The sequence below is a fragment of the Notothenia coriiceps genome, unplaced genomic scaffold (assembly GCF_000735185.1).
Source record: "Notothenia coriiceps isolate Sejong01 unplaced genomic scaffold, NC01 NC01_scaffold00018999, whole genome shotgun sequence".
Lineage (NCBI taxonomy): Eukaryota > Metazoa > Chordata > Actinopteri > Perciformes > Nototheniidae > Notothenia > Notothenia coriiceps.
In genome coordinates, this window is record NW_011351700.1 from 230,066 (window position 1) to 251,438 (window position 21,373).

The following is a 21,373-nucleotide window of genomic DNA, read 5'->3' on the forward strand; positions in this document are numbered from 1 at the left end:
ATGAGCACCACCCGGGTGCAAATAGCATCTGCCTTAAATAAAATACTTCTAAGGGATTTGAACTGTTATGCATATACAGGACTGTCTCAGAAAATTAGAATATTGTGATAAAGTTCTTTATTTTCTGTAATGCAATTAAAAAAACAAAAATGTCATACATTCTGGATTCATTACAAATCAACTGAAAATATTGCAAGNTGGAATTCTACCGAGGCCGGCCGTCCTTCGTTGCGGGAAATTTCGAGGCTAGGAAGGATTCTTGCCTCGCTTCTGAAGGATCTGACTCGGAGGAACTTGTCCTACCAAGGAAGCGTCCTCGACATTGAGAAACACCCCAGACTCTGCACCCACCTCTCTCAGGCCGACAATTGGAGGAAGAGAGTAAATGCAAACATGTCCGTTCTATGCAAATAATGATAATAACATAGATATTAAACTCAGGCTAAGTTAGAGTTTTGTCTGCTACACCCTCACTCTGCACCCACCTCTCTCAGCTCGGGATCCACGGCAGCCGGCAGCTCGTCGGGGGTCTTGTTGACGAGGAGCTCGGGGGCCAGAAACATGGCAGAGCCTCCAGTAGAGGGGGAGGAGGGGGAGAAGGTCACGGAGGCTGAGTTTCTCTGGGTGGACGGGCTGCTGGGGGTGGAGGGTCTGGGGGACAGATCCCCTCCGTGGATCCTGTAGGCCGGAGGGGAGCTGGCGGGGCCTCCAGGAGCCCCGTATCCCCCCCCACCAGCACTCTTATTGAGATTAGTGTTGTTCAGATCCTGCAGATAGGTGAGGGAAATCATCATTCTGGTGGTTTTTACATCTGGGATGAATGAGTATTTTTCAACACATTAGTCATATTTACAATTGGGATATTAGTTCATAATTAAAAAGGGATTGAGATTAGTGTAATGCCAGATCTTTTTTTTTACATGACATCTGGGAGGAAATATCAACATTGTTAGCATTCACAGATTAGTATCATATGTACCATTGGGGTGCCTGGTTAATAATTAAAAGGGATTAGTGTTAATCAATCACTTACAACAGTGATCTGTGACAGAGATGCTGGATCACTCAGCTTTTTTTTCATCTCCTCATAGGAGTTGCCTCCCTGTTGAGAAGATCGATTGAGAATATGGGTGAGCATGCAGTTCAACAATCCATGAGATCATCACATGTGCTTTCTTATTTCTGAAATGATTCATCAGCTGTCTCTCACACACACACACACACACACACACACACACACACACACACACACACACACACACACACACACACACACACACACACACACACACACACACCTTTTTCTTACTGAGAGTCTATAGGGGTGTCCATTTTGAATTGGCCCTCTAATTCAAAAAGTATAATGAAATATGGCCCACAAATGAAACTTTTGCTTGTCTTGTACTTCTTAAATATATCTGTACACATATTACACAGTATAGTGTTCATGTGTTAATAAGCACACTTTCAGTCAATTCAAATATGATCTAACAAATCTAAGTTGATAAGAATAAAGCCCAATAACTTATTTACATAACAACCCTTCCTATTTCCTCTTATGATAAGCAATGTGAGCCTCCTGTTGTAAGGAATGAGCTGCTAACCAATTAATTAAACCCTATGGAAAGCTGTCATGTAGGCTGCAGCATTATTTACTTACATTTGATTGATTTTGCTAACTTATAACTGAACTTATGAGGCATTGAAACCTCTCCTCTAGTGAGTGGCCCAGCCCTTCGTATGTTTTTCTGTATGTGGCCCTCAGAGAAAAGAGTTTGGACACCCCGGCTCTTTACAAACTCACGCTCCACTTGTGAGGGTCCCAGGCGTTGAACCAGCCGGTGAAGGTTGGCGGTTCGAATCCCTGTTTGACGAAGAGCACGGGTGTGTCGGGGTCTCGGCCCGCAGGGTGGGTCCTCAGGTAATCCTGCGCGCTGTTCCACGCCTCCTTCGTCTCGTACTGGTTCGCTGATGTCCCGACCCACAGGAAAATCTGAGGGGAAGTGGAGAAAGATGGAAATGTTGTACTTTTTTAAGATGTAAATATGGCAAGGCAAGCTTCAACACAAGTGCTTTACACAAATGGTAAACATTAAGAGCATTCATTAATAGTGCAGCGGAAACACATTATAAAATAACATTGGTACTAAAATGGTATTACTGTGTTTAACAGGTGACGTTTGTGGCTATATTTGAAGCTTATAAAGCATCATGCATTGTTTGCTGAATATTATTCTAAGTTATTTCTTTTTTTCTGAAAAATGGAGTCCTGAAGCATTTAATGTTGTTTATTTTGTTTAAAATTGAATAAAATCTCCTAGCGTAGTAGGAATATTTCAACTTGTTTTTATTATTTGTCAGGGTTACCAAGGTAGCCTACCAGTTATTAGGAGTCTAGGGATTAAACGGCGTATCTGACAGAGAGACGTATTATTATTTATAGATAAGACTGAATGTATTGATCCCAATTTGGGACATGTTTTCGTCACAGCTGCATGTAAACAAGGCATTGCACAGTTTAGAGTAGAAAATAAAAACACATTTACAGTCTGCCTGAAATCTGTCTTTAAAGTCTCTAAACTTAATTTCTCTGCAGCTGATTATTCAAATTGAAATGTCTTGTTTTTAATTAGTGTCTCCTGGCGAGAGCAAGTGCCAGAGTCGGTCCGGTGGATAAGGAGTCAGACCGGGGACCAGGAGCCGAGGCTCTGAACCGACAGCAGCAGGTAGGACTGCGTCACACAACCGGGTTTAATGTGTCTGTGTATCACTAACAAAACACAAAGGGTCAATTCAAAAACTCCAAACTTAATAGGGTCTATAAAAGATCACCTTTGCGCCGATCAAAAACTTCAGAAATTGCGTCAAAAACGTCCGCTCGCGTCGCGTGGATTTTCAATTTGCGCATTTCCGAATGTCCATTCAGCAGAGATCACGTGAGTAGCCCGAAGAGTCAAGCTAGCAACTCAGTTAGCTTGACGGGTAATTTCCAAGTCCTTTTTACATGCAGCGTATTAAAGACATTACAGGTAACACGCCTTACTTTTACCTTTAGCTGCAGACGTTGTTGCTATTACATGTGCGCGTGCGTGGCGCTACCTTGCGTGCCCTGCGTGCGTCTGGAGGGTCTGGAGCAGTGCAGTGGACTGGCTTTTTGTCAACTCTATTTTCGACATACAATAACCAAGGGATACACAATCTGACAAAGGTTGTGCAAAATGCCACAGACCTCATAGTATAGTAATATATGTATATTTAAAAAAAGGCTGCTTTATTTATATTTATATAATTATTTTATAATTAAGATACACATTTGTGGCTAATTAATAGATAAATAAATGGGTTAGCGTTTATATCCACACAGCTGAAGTTGCTTTAAATTTAAAAAACAAATAAAACCACAGCTTTTTGTTTTTGTTATTTGTTTTGGTGCTTACCTTTCCTCAAAAGTGTGCATTTATATAATTGATATGTATTATCTAAATAATATGAGTTTTCAAGGAGAAATAATCCCATAAAATGTACTAAATAACATTTGATGACCTTAAACTTTCACCTTCAATTATTATACTGTATATGAGGTAAAAACTTCTTAAAATGTACAAAATAACTTTATTTTTATCACTTGACTTATTTCCCACATATACCCTTTTATTAAACTCTGTAGGTCTTCATAAAACTTGATGTCTCCCCCCTCACCTCCTCCCAGGTGTCCAGCAGCATCACGTCCTCCTCGTCCAGGTCGCTCTGGGCAAAGTCCTCCACCTCCGTCATCCGGAACTTTCCAATTTGATTGGAGCATTCAAACAGCCGGGGACTGTGGGGGGGCTCCTCCTTCTGCAGCCTGAAACACACAGCTCACTGTAATCTGTGTGTGTGTGTGTGTGTGTGTGTGTGTGTGTGTGTGTGTGTGTGTGTGTGTGTAAACTACATTTCACATGGCATTGGGCATATTCCACTGACCTTGATATAAAAATAATCCATGCAGATTTAAATGTAAGATTATTAATGTTCCAGATTTAGAGCTTTTTTGGACGAGTCTTTGTTAACAGGCTGTTGTTATTGTTATTTTTTATGCTTTACATAATATAATACATAATTAAAGAACAAGAAAAAGCTTGTTTGAAGACTCAGAGTTATTAATATCTGTCTGCTGCAGGATATTTAAGCAAACAAACCCCAACTAGAGTCCAATTTAATAGCAAAATAAACCATCTCTGGAATATGTATTGTTGAAACTAACATATTTGATAGATTGGAGTGTTCCTTCTTTCTGTGCTCACCTCTTGTCGCTGGCATAGGGAGCCTTTCCTCCCAGATTTACCCAGAATTCTGCTGGCTCCTGGCCCTCCATCACCACCTGCTTGTCCTGTTTGGACAGCACATCAGACATGGCCCTCCCCATCACCCTCTCATCCCCGCTGCAGCCCTGCACACACACACAAGCCGACAACACACACACATTATGTTAGAGCAATATCACTCGTCCCCGGCTTGAGCTTGAATCTCAGGATCCATGTATCTGTGATCCTCTCCAGAATGGAAGTAGTCATCACATACAGAGCATCAACTAGTTCCTGAACAGTGTCCTTCACATGCTGATATCCAAGAGAGGGAGTTCCACAGTCACAAGATGGAGGAATAGAAAGCAGTATTCAATGTTTACTTCAGATTAGCTCCACGTCAGAAATGATCATGCTTGTCATATGTCTCTCTCCATAGAGGCTGAATCATCATGTTAATCACATAGCTATCATATGCCTCAAACAGTCCTGATGCTCTTCTAGGTAATCACACATCCTGTCATGTTCACAGCTACAGTTGGGATACCTTTGATATCATGGTACTCTCATGTTGGAAGAGGACATTCAGTATTTTCCCGTGTGGTTTATCCAGCTTGTGACTGTGACGTACCTTTCCGTACCACAGGAAGCATATGTGGCCGGTCTTCAGCAGGAAGACGTCGTTGGTGTTGAGAGACGAGGCCCTCGAAGGCACCTCCGTGGCCTTAGTGTTCATCTCGTTGGTCCCTCTGACCTGGAAGAGCCTGGCCCCGCCCTCAGGGTTAGCTACGCCAGGTCGGCCTGTACCACCCTACACACACACACACACACACACACACACACACACACACACACACACACACACACACACAGAACTGTATAAAAAACGATATGTACAAAGTCCCTCATTTACTGTTCCCTAAAACCTTCACTGAGCCAGAATTTTGTCTATTCAATCAGGAATAAATACAAATAAAAGAATCCTGGCACTGCTCACTTCATATACTAAAGTAGAAATATTACTAAAAACACTCCGTTACAAGTCCTGCATCTTAGTAAAAGTACAAAAGTACGAAAATACCCCATTTCAGAATCATATCTATGAAATGACTGGATTAGGATTATTGATCCTTTAACGTGTTCATCAAGGCGGAGCTAACTTAAATGACTTTATACACTGCTGCTGGATATCTTAGCCTATAATCATAAATCAATGTTTATTTATATGTTGTATTAGCATATATTCTGAGTATGTAAAGTAACTCATTTAATCAAATACGGGAGGTGGAGTAGAAGTATGTAAAGTAGCATTAAATTCCTCCAGCCCTCTACTTAAAGGGGCCCGATTCTGCTCATTCTTGTGCCTGTTCTGTGACACGTTTCCATGCTTTAATGTTCAAAAACCTCTTTATTTTTTTACAGGAAACAGAAACCCCCAAAAGCACAATAGGGACGCTTTAAACCGCACACTTTTTTTGCTCTGGAACATTTGTTATCTGTCAAAAAATGAATGCAAATCTGTACCTCAAAGATGACGAGTTTGCCTTTGAAAATAGCGAGGAAGTGGCGAGGCTCCTTTCCCATGACCACCCTGACCTGCACCGGCGCTCCATTGTACTTGTTATCAACGTCCACAGCCTGGTAGGCGCTGGCTGTGATCTCGTCTTTAGTGGCGTGACGGCCCTGGTAGGAAACATAACAAATTGTGTTTTCAGAGGCAGAAAAGAGAGATTAAAAGTCCCCTATTGAGCTGTTTTTCATCAATATATTACAGGTCTCGTTAGGGAATCATTTGCTTAGGTATTCAACCTTTGACACAGTTCATAATGTTCTCCTCTCACTGTCTCCTTTCCCATGGCATAGGTCTACGGCCTTGGGTGTTGCTGCTATCTCTCTTAAGGAGGGGCAGCTTGGGCGCATTGTTGTTGCCAGTCTATGACAGAGCACTAACCGCCATGAGGTAGTTCACTGATCAGGGACGAAGGTTCCCTGGCACTCATTCTTTCCTATGGACGAGAGTCTTAGATTCAGGGTCCATAAAGTTTAGTCTCACTGATGAAGAATGTTGATTAATACACTCCGGACTAGTTAAAACCTCGAGCTGCAGAAGAGTTCTTCAGAATTGGTTTGGCAACCTCTGTGTCGGCTCGTGGCGCACCACCTGTCTTGTGAATTCTCTGGCCGTAGCTCCAAATAAACCGTCAGTGTTTGCCATCAAAGCTCCAGCTCTCCTCGTGTCTCTCTGAGTCCTGTTTCCAATTGCTTCAGAAGTTTCCCNCACTGAATTTAAAAAAAGTGAGTGAGGGACTGCAATATAAGAGGGAAAGTAAGATAAACTTTAAAACTGTTCAATTGTTATGATGTGTAAAGACTGATATTGTTCTATAATCGTCTGAAACTGTTAAGTCATGATGTGAAACAGTTAACAAAGAAAAAGGGAAACTCAAGCTGCTGCTACACTTTATTTTATTTATCTAGAATTAAGCACTTTTAAGATGCACATATTTTCAAGGAACATTACACATATCCACAGTATTTACTGTATATCTGTATAGTTCAATATTAATTGACAATAAATATTGTTGTTTATGAATTATACCTTCTTTATTTGATTGGCAGTCAGTTGTTGATTACATGCAGACGTTGATAAAGCTGAAGGCTACTTCAATATATATCACACCAATTCATAAAGCAAGTTAGACATTTTGATGTTCCGGACCTTTGCATAGGGAGATTCTCTCTAACTGGACCTCGTTGAATTTTAGTTGAATACCCCTGCCCTAGAGCGTTCTGCCCGCAGATCTACCCACCTTGGGACCCGTTATCGTTTGAGGGCTCCGTTTCCGCGTTTCCGTTATAGCCTCGTGTGAACAAACCGTCTATACGTTAGAGAACTGTAGCGGATGACACCCGTTCCGTCTCCGTGTAAACGGGCCCTTACATTTAGACCTGCTTTTTACTGTTCAGCATCAGACGTGTGAGCTTTTAAAACGGCAACATTTGCAATGACTTTAAATGTACATAGCTTTGATGGCTTAACCAAATGAAATTGTTTCCCTCTGCCCGTAGAATCCAGATGGCTCTCTGTCTCAAGCGGCCATGATGCAGAGTGCTCTGGCTAAGGAGAGGCGGGAGCTGAAGCAGGCGGCGCGGGAGGCAGAGATGGACTCCATCCCCATGGGGCTGAATAAACATTGGGTGGACCCGCTGCCAGACGGTAAGTAATCCATTAGATGTGCACATTAAGTTATTTCTACCTCACAGATGTTGAGGCCGAAGTGTGATTCATCAAACAGTGTATGCAATAAAAATCCTGCTTGAGATTAGCATATTGATCATTTTAACCTTTGTCTTTAGATCTATTTACGTTTTTATTTATATCCAAACAATATCTAAGTGTGTTAAAAGCAAAGATAAAAGAAATGTCTTCAGTTTTATCTTTGCCCCTCTTTATGAAATGTGTCTGTCAGAAATGAGACGTTGCCTCATGGCAGGCAGCAGCCCTCAGGCCTGCCAGGGCTGGAGATGCTATCTGGCTTCCTGCAGACCCATATCTGGCCGGATGGAATGTTCTTCCCATGCTTCGTGGTCCTTGTATCCCCCCCATGGCCCCAGGTGGTCCACACTGTTTCCAATAGTGGGCCTTTTCCTGCCATAACCATGCAAATCTGGCAGTGACGTAGCTACAGAGTTAAAGTTCTTCTTGCATGCCTCCTGTGAACAAAGAATCAAAAAACTAAATCTGAGTTAAGTAAATGGTCGCCAGGCGAAAAAGTCATTCAAAAACATCAGTGTATAAATTGGAGCAGATCTAGCTTAATCTGGGAGGACATGCTGCCATTGTAACACTTATTTTCTGTGCAATACACACCCTTGATATGACCGCTTATCCTTTTCACTTACAACAAGCCAACAAGTTTTCATCATTATCAATCACAATTATGTTCCTCTTTCCCAGTTGACGGCAGGCAGATTGCAGCTAACATGAGAGGTATTGGCATGATGCCTAACGACATCCCAGAGTGGAAGAAGCATGCCTTTGGAGGCAACAAGGCCTCCTATGGTAAGAAGACCGCGATGTCCATCCTGGAGCAGAGGGAGAGTCTGCCCATCTACAAGCTGAAGGAGCAGCTCATTCAGGTGGGTCCTAGTCTTCAAATATAAACCTAAAAGGAGACTTTTCCAAAATATAATAGAAAGATTACCATGGAAGTTCATAATTCAGACTGATTTAGGTTCTGTTGAAAATGTGGATGTCATTTATCAAGCCGATGTTGATGCTCAAGTACGTTCGTACTTTGACAAGTGTTGAATGGAAACATCTGCTAAATGCAAATGAGGAGATATCTTTAATTTAGTTTGCTTTGCTGCTTTCTGCTGCTGAACTGTGAACAATCCCTACAGAAATGTGTTCTTTTCTCAATATCAAATGTCGGGGGAAAGGGAGTACAGCAATTAAAGAGCTAGCTTTCAAAATGTACTGCTTTTTAAAAAAATCTGCCACAGGCTGTTCATGACAACCAGATCCTGATTGTGATTGGAGAGACAGGGTCCGGTAAGACCACGCAGATCACTCAGTACCTGGCGGAGGCCGGCTACACCACCAGGGGGAAGATCGGCTGCACACAGCCCCGTCGTGTGGCCGCCATGTCCGTGGCCAAGAGGGTCTCTGAGGAGTACGGCTGCTGTCTAGGACAAGAGGTCAGTGATCCTACATGTTTTGTGTTATCATTTGGTAATTATGCTGATAGTATTTTTTATTTTCTTGGCTGAACCGAATAGTTTGAGGCTTCGTTGATTTAAAAAATGGTGCTTAACTCATTTTTTTAATGTAGTGTTTGGCAAATAAATATTTATATTAATGTAGCAACAATCTTACCAGCACCTTCAATAAAGGCTCTAGCACTATTACAGTTAATTACTTTGAGTCCTTAAAGTATCTACACACTATCAAGCCTCTTTCATATTCATTTATTCAAATTTAAAAAAAGTTTTAGGTGAATTTCGATGACAGACATTCAATCTCAAATGAAGCTTTGAATATAATAAAAGCAGCATGGACCTATATTTTATATTTGTTAAATGAATCTAAACGAGGCTAATATAATTCTTCTTTTGCTCCAGGTAGGTTACACCATCCGTTTCGAGGACTGCACCAGCCCTGAGACGGTCATCAAGTACATGACGGACGGCATGCTGCTGAGAGAGTGTCTCATCGACTCTGAGCTGGGCCAGTACGCCATCATCATGTTGGACGAAGCTCACGAGAGGACAATCCACACTGATGTGCTTTTTGGTTTGCTCAAGAAGGTAAGCCACATGAGAATAGAGACCTTTGGGGTAGACATAAGTAAAGAAGATGCTGAGTGTTTCTTGTCCTTCTCAGACTGTAATGAAACGCACAGACATGAAGCTGATCGTAACATCAGCCACACTGGATGCCGTGAAGTTCTCTCAGTATTTCTATGAAGCGCCCATCTTCACCATCCCAGGAAGAACTTACCCAGTGGAGGTTCTCTACACCAAAGAGCCTGAGACGGACTACCTGGATGCCAGTCTCATCACTGTCATGCAGATCCATCTGACTGAACCTCCAGGTATGATTTTAAAAATCTTTAAAACGTACATGTTCTTTAAACCAGGTACACCTAGTCCATGTCATAATCCAACGTTCTCCCTGTTCTTTATCCAGGGGACGTCCTGGTGTTTCTGACGGGACAGGAAGAAATCGACACTGCTTGTGAGATCCTGTACGAGAGAATGAAGTCCCTGGGTCCCGATGTTCCTGAACTGATCATTCTGCCAGTTTATTCTGCGCTGCCCAGTGAGATGCAGACCAGGATCTTTGACCCCGCACCCCCCGGCAGCAGAAAGGTGTCTTTTATTCAACAGTAACATTTAAAAACGCATTGGATTTGCCTATCTACTATCTTGTGTGCTGCTTTCTGTGTTTTCCCAGAATGTGGAATAACCCTTTTTTCTCCCCTTAGGTGGTCATTGCCACAAACATTGCAGAGACATCTCTGACCATCGATGGAATCTACTACGTGGTGGATCCTGGCTTTGTGAAACAGAAAGTGTACAACTCAAAGACCGGCATCGACCAGCTGGTGGTGACACCCATCTCACAGGTGACAATATATCTATGATGTACTTGATATTGCTGGGGAGGAAAGCTAAATGTAATTGAAGCAATTGGCGATCTTACTGAATTGTTTTTTTAAAAAAAATGTATTTTCCAGGCGCAGGCCAAGCAGAGGGCGGGTCGAGCCGGCAGGACGGGCCCCGGGAAGACCTACAGGCTCTACACTGAGAGGGCCTACAGGGACGAGATGCTGACCACCAACGTGCCAGAGATCCAGAGAACCAACTTGGCCAGTACTGTGCTCTCTCTGAAGGTAAGCAGTCATTCTGCAGCCAACATGTTATTCTTACTTTGAACCCTAAACAAAATGTAATCTTTGTGTAGTCTTGGAGATGTAAAATACTACATTTCCTTCCACTGGTTAGAAGCTGGTCATTCTTTTAATTTACTTTTTCTAAATGTATTTCATTTATTGTGTCATTGATCATATTACACATTTCATTTATTATGTACTTGTAAGTGTTTATGGAATCGATTTTAATAAACAGTGAAGCAACACTTTAGTAGGTATGTAGCAGGGCATATTGTGTAAAGCCAGAAGTGAACTTCAAAAAATAAAGTCACTCCCACTTTTTGGGTTCCTAAATTAAATGTTCCACATACTCAACATTTATCGAAGTAATCATGGTTTTAAGTGTTCATCAAAGAAAATATGCATATCTCTTTTTTTATACAAGTGTTGCGAAGCAACAGCCTTCAAGAACCACATTTCAACTTTCTCAGCCCTTTAAGGTTTGAATTAAAATTGAAATGATACATTTGTGTTTTCCCTCTTCTTATATTTATATTTCCTCTCCAGGCCATGGGCATCAACGACCTCCTGTCCTTTGACTTCATGGACGCTCCTCCCATGGAGACTCTGATCACAGCCATGGAGCAGCTGTACACTCTGGGAGCGCTGGATGATGAAGGCTTACTCACACGCCTGGGGAGACGGGTGAGGGATGCTTTTACTTGGTGGTTTCATCAGCTGCCATGATGAAAAGAATAAATCTGCATCGAATCACATTTGTGCACTTTGCAGTTTGATTAAACACATAACGCATCAGTGTGCGGTCTATTTTGCCCTTCTTTTAATTTTTAGTATTGCTTCAATTATTCTGACTTTTCTTTCTCTGCACCTTTCTTCTAGATGGCGGAGTTTCCTCTGGAGCCCATGCTGTGTAAGATGCTGATCATGTCCGTCCATCTGGGCTGCAGTGAAGAGATGCTCACCATCGTCTCCATGCTGTCTGTGCAGAACATCTTCTACAGACCTAAGGTATGGGGCTAACACACAACAGGGATACAAGCCAGATAACGCTTACCAATAACTACTTTTGCCTCACATTTCAAGGTTAAAACATGCTTTCATCAATCACTGTTTCTTCAAAATAGATATACAAACTAAATTAAATATCTTTACATTTTCAGGACAAACAGGCCCAGGCTGACCAGAAAAAGACAAAGTTCTTCCAGCTGGAGGGAGACCACCTGACCCTGCTGGCTGTCTACAACTCCTGGAAGAACAACAAGTTCTCCAACCCCTGGTGTTTCGAGAACTTCGTCCAGGCTCGCTCCTTAAAGAGAGCCCAGGACATCCGCAAGCAGATGCTGAGCATCATGGACCGGTACGTATGCACCTCAGCTAAGGGTGCAACTAGCAATTCATGTTACAATCAATGAAATGCTGGAAATAGCATTGGCATCAACCTCTTGTTTGGCCCATATTTTTCTTTTCTTTTTTAGATCCTAAATAAAACTGAGAAATACAGGAATCTTCCTATTATAGAGGTTTAAAACAGCTTTCTGAATTTTTTTTATGAAGAATAACTTTAACCAATTATCAATGGCGTTGCCACTTATTTTTGATCAATGAGTCAACTTATTTTCAGTTCTAGTTTCGATCATTTGTTAAATGTATCTGTGTATTTCAAGGATGTTTTAAATGAGATGTTGGGTAACACTGACTTTAGATGTAATCATAGTAGTTATTAGGCAGCAATTTATCTAAAATGATGTCAAAGTTACACATGTTTAACCTCAATCAACATAATCCTTCCATAATGTTTTGTGAATACAGAATACACATTTTGAGTGTTGTATTCAAATATGAACACTAAATATTCCTCAGACACAAGCTGGACGTGGTATCTTGTGGAAAAGCTACAGTGCGGGTCCAGAAAGCCATCTGCAGCGGTTACTTCAGGAACAGTGCCAGAAAGCACCCCCATGATGGCTACCGTACCCTGATCGACCAGCAGGTGGTGTACCTCCACCCCTCCAGCACCCTCTTCAACCGCCAGCCTGAGTGGTGAGTCCTGCAGGGCTGATCCCAGAAATCTGAAATACATCACAAACATCATCTGGTCCTTGCTTAGACCTTGGATTACTCGTTATTATTTGTTCTTAAATTAATCCGTTAGTTTCTATTCATTTATCAAGTAGAATTTCTGGATTTTCCTTAACTGTGATTGGCATGTTGCTATTTTTTCTGGGAGGTTTGTCTATGTTTGAATCATTGTATCTAGTAAAATAATTTGTCATCACGACAAATGATTAGTATTGAAGGTTTTCAGAGCCAAAGGTGACGTCTTTAAATGAGTTACCTATCCAAAAAACCCATTGATGTTCAGTATTATGATGAACAAACATACACTTCAAAGTAGAGAAGAACTGGAAGCAGCGTATTTTAGTTGATTTGCCAAAGAAGAGTCACATTTGTGCAGAATCTTTGAAAGACTGTTCTTTTGGTGATTTTAAAATGAATTATAAGCTGCAGCCCTAGTAAATGCTAACTGTATTTTCCTAATCATGCTTCCTTCAGGCTTGTGTACCATGAGTTGGTGCTGACGACCAAGGAGTACATGCGGGAGGTGACCACCATCGACCCCCGCTGGCTGGTGGAGTTCGCCCCAGCGTTCTACAGAGTGGCCGACCCTCATCGCCTCAGCCGGCAGAAGAAGCAGCTGAAACTGGAGCCTCTGTACAACCGCTACGAGGAGCCCAACGACTGGAGAATCTCCCGCGCCTTCAGACGACGCTGAATACTTCCTGTGCCTCACATTATTATTTCATGTGGACAATCTGTGTAGTTAATACTACCTTTTCTTGGATTAGAATTTTATATTCATTCAGTAATGCTTTATTTAGCCTTGATATCCTTGTCTTAAATTGGTCAACACTTCCTGTATTACATTTTCTATTAGGGTGACATTAGGGTGATAAATGTTATTGTTAAGAAATTGCAATATTGATAATTGTTTTTCGTAATTGTAGATAAACACTGGATGCACTTTTAATTGCTTTTGCCTCTTAATTGAATTACTTATTCAAAGCAGTTTTGATGAATGGAATATACATTTTAAGAAATATACCTCTTTTTGTCTGTACAGTAAATATAATCTGCTGATTAGCTTAGCTTTGCTTAAAGATTAGAAACAGCTAGCCAAACACTAACAAAATCCAGTGAGCCTCTTGCCTTTATGATATGCTAAGCTAATTGGCTGCAAGCAATAGCTTCATGTTCTGCACAGACAGGTATACAAATGCTCACATAACTCTCAGTAGGTAAGCAAAGTAGGTATTTTGTCGTAACATTTTAAGAAGTTTAGTCATTATTACGATCAGTTTGTTTATGCTTTCCAAAATCCAGTCCTCACTTATAAGTAGGGTTAAAGGGGCTATCCAAGAACAAGTTGAAGTTAAACATTACCCACATTTGCCTCATAACATGAAGCAGCAGAAAAGACATGTACAAAAATTGCTTAGTCTTATGTCTAAAATATATTAAAAAAATAACATACAAAATATACAATACTAAGCGTAGTCTATCGAAAATATGCAAAAAATGTTCTATACTATGTTTTTTTGTTGCATACTTTCGACATACAATACTATTTATTATTTATTTTGGACATGTCGTTTTTTTAAATTTATTTTCGACATACTATATTTTTATTTTGGACATACGTCTTTTTTTGCATATATATTTTTTTATATTTTCGTCGTACTATGTCGTTTATTGCATATTTTCGACATACTACTATGCAGTTTTTGGAAATATTTGGACATACTGTGTTTTTTTGCATATTTTCGACATAGTATACGATGTCGTTTTTTTCAGAAAATGTTGACATTTTGTAATCATTTCGATATTTGTTCAACTATGTCGTTTTCTTTGCATATCTTCAACATATTATATGACGGCAAACAACATAATGTGGAAAATATGCGAAAGATTTATTGAACAACTGAAATTCAGCCATATGGACCTAGTATAGTCAAAATGTCAATAAATATGACAGTTTATAAAAAGAACACAAAAAACTGTAATATGGCGAAAAAATCATAGCAAAGTATTACAAAAATAACAATAAAATGTGTTTAAATTATTAGATAAAACAGCATAAGACAAAAATATCAGATATCACGAAATATTGCAGTATGTCGAATATATTAGAAAAAATGACATACGATAGCTTGTCGAAAATATTAACCCAAATCAGTATAGTATGTTGAAAATATCAGCAAAACCATAGTATAATAAGTCATGTGTTCTTAAAATATCAGCAAAAATGGTATATAGTTTTTCAAAGATATCAGAAAAAAAAAACCATAGCATGTCGGAAAATATTTTATAACCTAATTTTAAAGCTTTACCATTACATATTTCCCACATGATACTATGATTTTTTGTGACATTTTTATTACATACTATAGTTGACTTCTTAATAGCTTTTTAAAACATTTGGATGGCATACTATACGGCGATATTTGTATACAATTTGTATAACATACTATACCATAACTTTTATTTGATAGGTTTTTCTTTTATATACTATTCTATAAATGTTTATGACATTTTGACATGTTATGTTACTCATACCATAAGGCAGAAAAAAGAACCTGGACTGCAGTTTGGGTATTATTATGAGTATTTATTAAGCAATCTCTTCAACCACAGTCATGTTTATGGATTGAATAGGCATCAGATGTGAAAGGAATGCAGCTCTTAAAAACAAAATAAAACAAAAAATCCCTTATGAGATTAATTTAAAACAAAAACACCATAGCCTTATTATATACAAGTGGAAGGGGTGGGCATGTGCAAGAGGTGCATGGGGTTTCAGGATGTGTATGATGATGGGTTGATACAACAGGAAGATATCTGAAGGGGGGAGAAAGGAGGGAGGGTGGGGGCTGGCTGGCTTTAGTACATGTAGCCTTTGGAGTAGGGCTGGGGGCCCATGTTTTGGGGGGCTTGTTCTGTGGCGTAGGGCACTCCCTCGTCCAGGTGGGACAGGGGCACCGTGTCCTCCTCGTTGACGTAGCGCTCAAACTCGGCCTTCAGGCTGGGCCGCTGATTGTCGGGGAAGGCCAGGGAGATGAGGGCCTCGGGCTCACACACAAACTTGTAAACATAGCGCTCCCCTGCCACCTGGAGAAAGAGCAGGAACATGAGTACTTTAGGAATGCCTACGAAATAACACACTGGTGTACAAAAGTTTCCCTTGTCTATTTCAGTCACAAAAGGTGAAGGGGCTTATTTTTTTATGACATGTTATGGCATTTAGCACGTCACTTAAATGTCATAGGATTGGGTAATACATATTTATTGTATATATATTGTGAGTAAGGCATAAGTGTCTTTTCTTGGTTTTGATGACATCTTCTGAACTTGTTCTTACTGTTCTGTTATTCATTATTTAAATATATATTGTGATATGAGTTTCTTCATATATACATATATATATTTATATAACCTGGCCTAAAAGTACCACATTAAAATGTCCTCAAAAAAAGTTATAGTATAGTATGTAATGGCTTAAATGCCCTTTAAATGTGGTGATAAAAAACAAACAGCTTTAACATTTTCAACTCCATACTTGGGGGATAGTTGTAAAACCCCTTTGTGCCATGCTTAAGAAACTTCCACACCAGGCATATTTGCAAGTACGACAACAATAAATAATTCTCATTAATATTTAAGAACTAATCTATAAAGCATTAGTACATGATTAAACTGAATAAATCTTTATAAAGGGTGTGTTAGGAAGAGAAGGAAAGTGGTACCATACATTTGATAAAGGTGGACTATGAACACATAAGGAGGATACACCTCATCTAAAAATCTGTATTCATTTAAATTAAAAGATGGGAAATGGTTCTGTTTGTACCTTCTGCATGATTCCTTTCTCGTAGTAATAGCGCAGAGAGCGACTGAGCTTGTCGTAGTTCATGGCTGGACGGTTCTTCTGCATTCCCCACAGCCGGGCAACCTGAGGAAAGGTAGGAGGAAATGGATGTGGTTAAACTTCTGGCTAAGTTCAGCGTTGTGATGTCTACATGCTTTTGACAGACTTCAGAATAAAGCATTGCTCAAATGACACCTTTAAAGACAAGGAGTGTTTGTTTTAGTATTTTCCCCCTTGCATTTCCTATTACCTAGATACTAGTTACTGTATTTTATGCTTAAACCACTAGGGGTCCTCGGTGATAAGCTAGTGCCCTCTCTGCTAACTCAACAACATCAACATGCCAAGAGCAGGGCGAGTCCCCACATGTGGATTCACTTCCTTTTTATGTAACCCATTACCACTTGAATGCGACCAGAGTCCCACAGTGTTTGCAGTGAAATAAGAGTCAGGTCTGGTTGTCAGGCCATGAAATACACTCGCAGCCCAAAACTGAACTCTCAGCTGACGAGGGACCACTAAACTCTGATCAGAAATTAGTGTCTGACAACCCCACACAGGCAAGGGGCAGTAAATCACATCATTTCACAACAGTGTATGATCATCATGTTGACAAACATCTAAGATAGTGGAGTAAAGTGTAAAGCTGGGGGGGGGATTCATGACTCAGGTTGAATCCCACAGTGGCCATCCAGCCTGCAGCCCTGTTTGATCTCTGAGTGTGCTCTCAGCCTTAATTGCTCTTGTAAAACTCCAACCCCATTCATTTTTAATGTACAGTAAAAAGATAATGGAAAACACACTATAGACCTCTCCGTATTATGTCCCATCTAAATGGACGCCGGCTGAAACGTCCAATCAAATTGCAGACTTAAACATTGCCAAAAGAAATGGCTCGAGTAAGAAATGTGAGGAGGTGAGAGAGAACGGGGGTGTTGGATGATTCTGTGATAGAGCGCGTCCTACATTTATCAACGCAGAGTTTCATGTGTTGAATAATGAATGGGGGGCTAATGGAAGATGGATCAGAGAGTAGACCTGTGAGGAAAGCGGACAAATCTCACTTCTAAATCGCTCTAATCTAGGTAGCGCCTTAAAACCCTGCTAACATAAATTCATTCCGAGAATAACTCCTGTGCTGTCCGTATCAGATTTATATTAACGTTGTGATAACACTTCTCCTCTATCTGTGCAAAAGGCCGTCCCGTAAGAAGGACTAAAAATAGTGCTGATGCGTTTAAAAATTGTGAATTCAAACAATTAAGGTGATATCATTATTACAGTTATAATAGAAAGGGTTTGTAGGCTTATATAACCTAGAGATGCCCTTATACTGTTGGATGATACTGTGCACCAATATCATCATGTCTTGAAATAAACATACCTTTCATTTTTTAATTGATACGTGTCAAGCATCTTTGAAACCCTGACCTTAGTGCTTCAAATACTGTAGGCTACTATTAATGGCTGCTAGATGCTTGCTACAAATACAACTTGTACATTTAAGTGGGCCCTGTTATGCTCATTTTCGTTTTTAGGTTAATATATTGTGTGCCTCTACTGTGACATGTTTACATTCTTTAATGTTGTTTTATTTTTCTCATACTGCCTGTGCTGCAGCACCTCTTTTCACCCTCTGTCTGAAACCAGAGCCCAGTCTGCTCTGCTCTGGTTTGCTGGTTGGCTCTGTTGTGATTTGTCAACCGCTTAGAGATGTCCCGCTCCTTAGCCTATTACGTAGAATGAGCGCTAGCCAATAGCAGCGTGAGTGTAGCCAAAGACTATGTTACATAGTGAAGTCACTATGTTATGGAAGTTAACAAAGGTGTCGAGTCATCTGGAGGGAACTTTGGGATTTAAACCTTTGCAGAGCATTTACATGCACAAACACCTATAACACACTATAGGAGAGGGGAAACCCTTACAGAACAAACAAACATCTTATAGTTTAAGGAAACGGTTTGGACGTACCTCTTCGGGCTCAATGAGTTTGAACTCCATGCCGCGGCCGGTCCAGGCGATGAAGTTGGCGTTGCTCGGGTCGTCCAGCAGGGCCACCAGGAACTGCCAGAGCTGCAAGGAGCCTCGGCGCTGGTAGGGTGCGCCCTCGCGAAAAACACTGCCGCCCTCCTGCTTCACCTCAGCTGGAGCAAAGAGAAAGGAGATGAGGATTATGGGTGACGATCACACATGTTACAATGGGCTGAAATCTTTTGATGCAACCTTAACATGTTTGTAGCTTCAGCAAAGTTAATTTGATACATATTCTGCACTTTACCCTGCATCCGGCCGTTACGATTCAATCATTAAATGAGGGTTTGAGTGGTTCTTATATTACAACAAGGACATTTTGAACAGCTACTTTTAACTGTGAGGTCTTTGAATTCTAGTACATCATTAAGTCATCTTATCTTGATGTTTCATGTTTGCATACAGACATAAGCTGAATCAAACGCTTATAGCTTATCAAATTGAGCACTACAAGGGCAGCAGTGTGCTTAGCTGTGACTCACCGGGAGAACACACTGAAGGCAACACAAAGCACATAGATGTTTAAAAGCAAGAAAATGATGCATACTACCCGTGATAAGATGAGAACAAATGATCAACAACACTGGGTGAAGCTTTACGTAGGTAAATGGACACTGATTAGTTCTCTGTTGTTTACCAGTTACTTGATCTGTTTTACACAAGTACGGCAACTTGAGAAGCTCAGCTAAGTTACTGCTCTCAGAAAAGTTGCACACTTCACTGGTTCAACCAGTGCGGACACCCTCAGGCTCGCCACTCAATCTCCTTTAGCGTCAATCACCAACAACACCATGGGAAACTGCTTGTCTCTCTCCTGGGCGTGACAAAGGAGTGATACACCGTGTGTGCAGAGGAACCAAAAACACTAAATAAGTTGCTGACTACTCAGAGAACCTTTAACTCTTCCACAAGGATCCCTGACGTCGATATGAGATAGTCAGGTATATAGAGTTTCTCAACTGAAATCATCAAACCAACACCTCGCAGAGTGGATTGCAGCGTGCAAATGAAACAATGAGTGAATGCAGAGTTATGGATGCAGCAGGCTCACCTTCAAACTTCTCTGGAACCACGCGGGAGTCGTTCTCAAACAGATAGCCTGGGAGACAAAGAGAGAGTTGTGTTAGAGTATCTGGAGGCCTTGATCTAAGCGCAACTGGATTGTTGATTTTGGATACGTGCCAATCTTTGAATAACATCCCAACAAAATACAGGACTTCATTCACGCATGAATAGCCAATAAGTGTGTACTCACAAAAGTAGAAATGAGCAGTTCAGTAACAGGGAGAGGATTTCTCACTGGAATCTTTAAAGAAACTAGGATCTTTCCTCACATTTCCACGGCCAGTGAACTTATTGTTATATCTTTGGGCTTTTAGAATTCAGTTTAAATCTTTAACATGCTGAAAGCAATAGGTGAACAAAAATCAAAAGTTCCTAAAATGGTGCAACAAACAATGAGAATGAAGGAATATATTATTTTTTCTGGGGGAAAATGTTGCTTTTTCCAGCCGTTATGTTTATTCAGGGTTTCTTGAGGCAGGGGTGAGGCGAGGGCCTCCGCCAATGGAAACACAGAAACACCGCTGGTTAGCCAATGGAAACACCGACTCTCTACACTGGTTAGCCAATGGCCGCAGAGCTCTAACCAACACAGGCTCAATGTAGATAACGTATTGGAGAGGAGATTGGATACATTCAATTGAACTAGAGACCATTTTATGATGGGATTACACCATATGTGATGCCGAAACAGGGCAATAGCCCCTTTCCCCCTCTCTATCCCCCTGTATCCCGCCCCCTTGTTTAGACCACATCCATCTTAAAACTGGGGCTTCATGTCAAATACACATAGGTCAAATATGGTTGCACTGTTGTGACGTGTTGACAAAATCTGTCCAAAGACAAACACCGCTAACTCCACAGTCCATGAGGAGGCTGGTAAATATTGATGTAATTTAGATTACCTTTGCCGAAAAACAACTATAATTCAATTTCTGGTGGAGAAAAATAAACTGTATGAAACAATATTTTACGTTCTAGTTGAATCTAAAGTGAGATTACCTTCATTGCTGTGCTGGGGGGTGGGGTAGCCCTCAGTGTGGTGGTACATAGAGGGACATCCAGGCACATCTGTAACAGAAACACAAAAAGCTTGAGTTCATCTCATCAACCATTGGATCCATGTTTACATTCTCTGTATAACCTCTGTCTAAATGATCCCAGAAACAATAAATTAGATTAGATTGTATCGATCTTCAATTCAATTGTTAGAGTGGAAATGTGATACAATGGGTTAATTGTTGAAGAATAACCACATCAGGTTAATCTTTTTTTGAGTAAATGAAAACCCCCCTTGCTAAGCTAAGTATGCATATTATATGGATATTGTGTGTGATCACTCCGAGCATTGCAAGGACGAACGCTGCATTTATCATATCACTTCTCTTGTCTGCTGGTATTTTTAGGCCATGAGCAAGCACCTTCAACAGACAGAAAAGTGGGACAGTATACAGTGTCTGCACTTTATCTGGGTACTATTGACTGACACCAAAATAGATTTTACATTCCTCCTTAAAGCAAAACCCAGTGCAAGTTGGAACACATATTTATGTTACAAAGAGTCTAAGACAAGCTTAGTGCTTCCTATCGTGACTGCTCTGCTAACCTTGTTTGTCTGTCTTTTTGGCTTTAAAAAATAAAGGTGCAACACTTATTATTATATGTGTTTGTCTGTT

General features: G+C 40.6%; 3 protein-coding genes across 3 annotated transcripts; 1 reads left to right on the forward strand and 2 right to left on the reverse strand.

Moving 5' to 3' along the window:
• Positions 1–354: 354 nt before the first annotated feature.
• LOC104951501 (villin-1-like) lies at positions 355–5,978 on the reverse strand (the record flags this gene model as incomplete). Its single annotated transcript, XM_010778163.1, has 7 exons — positions 355–767; positions 1,034–1,102; positions 1,805–1,993; positions 3,700–3,844; positions 4,284–4,429; positions 4,915–5,094; positions 5,808–5,978. Coding segments are annotated over 7 exons (1,197 nt in total), but the record flags the coding sequence as incomplete, so codon positions are not given.
• A 1,208-nt stretch (positions 5,979–7,186) lies between these two features.
• dhx8 (DEAH (Asp-Glu-Ala-His) box polypeptide 8) lies at positions 7,187–13,728 on the forward strand. Its single transcript, XM_010778164.1, has 14 exons — positions 7,187–7,195; positions 7,353–7,500; positions 8,242–8,423; positions 8,790–8,984; positions 9,408–9,593; positions 9,670–9,880; positions 9,976–10,157; positions 10,274–10,414; positions 10,526–10,681; positions 11,228–11,365; positions 11,561–11,689; positions 11,842–12,038; positions 12,542–12,721; positions 13,235–13,728. Exons 1-14 carry the CDS (start codon positions 7,187–7,189, stop codon positions 13,452–13,454), a joined length of 2,274 nt encoding a protein of 757 aa, XP_010776466.1. The 3' UTR covers positions 13,455–13,728.
• Positions 13,729–15,174: 1,446 nt separating this feature from the next.
• etv4 (ETS variant transcription factor 4) lies at positions 15,175–20,765 on the reverse strand. Its single transcript, XM_010778070.1, has 5 exons — positions 20,700–20,765; positions 19,687–19,734; positions 18,576–18,748; positions 16,587–16,688; positions 15,175–15,847 (listed from the first exon to the last, which is right to left on the reverse strand). The coding sequence occupies exons 1-5, from the start codon at positions 20,746–20,748 to the stop codon at positions 15,620–15,622; spliced, it is 600 nt and encodes a 199-aa protein (XP_010776372.1). The 5' UTR covers positions 20,749–20,765; the 3' UTR covers positions 15,175–15,619.
• Between the last annotated feature and the right edge of the window lie 608 nt (positions 20,766–21,373).

Coding starts and splice junctions, on each gene's coding strand:
- etv4 (XM_010778070.1), bottom strand. CDS start 20,748: ATGTACCACCACACTGAGGGCTACCCCACCCCCCAGCACAGCAATGAA. Junction 19,735..20,699: donor CCCCCAGCACAGCAATGAAG/GTAATCTCACTT, acceptor TTTGTCTCCCAG/GCTATCTGTTTGAGAACGAC. Junction 18,749..19,686: donor GGTTCCAGAGAAGTTTGAAG/GTGAGCCTGCTG, acceptor TCTTTGCTCCAG/CTGAGGTGAAGCAGGAGGGC.
- dhx8 (XM_010778164.1), top strand. Junction 10,158..10,273: donor CACCCCCCGGCAGCAGAAAG/GTGTCTTTTATT, acceptor TTCTCCCCTTAG/GTGGTCATTGCCACAAACAT. Junction 10,682..11,227: donor GTACTGTGCTCTCTCTGAAG/GTAAGCAGTCAT, acceptor TTTCCTCTCCAG/GCCATGGGCATCAACGACCT.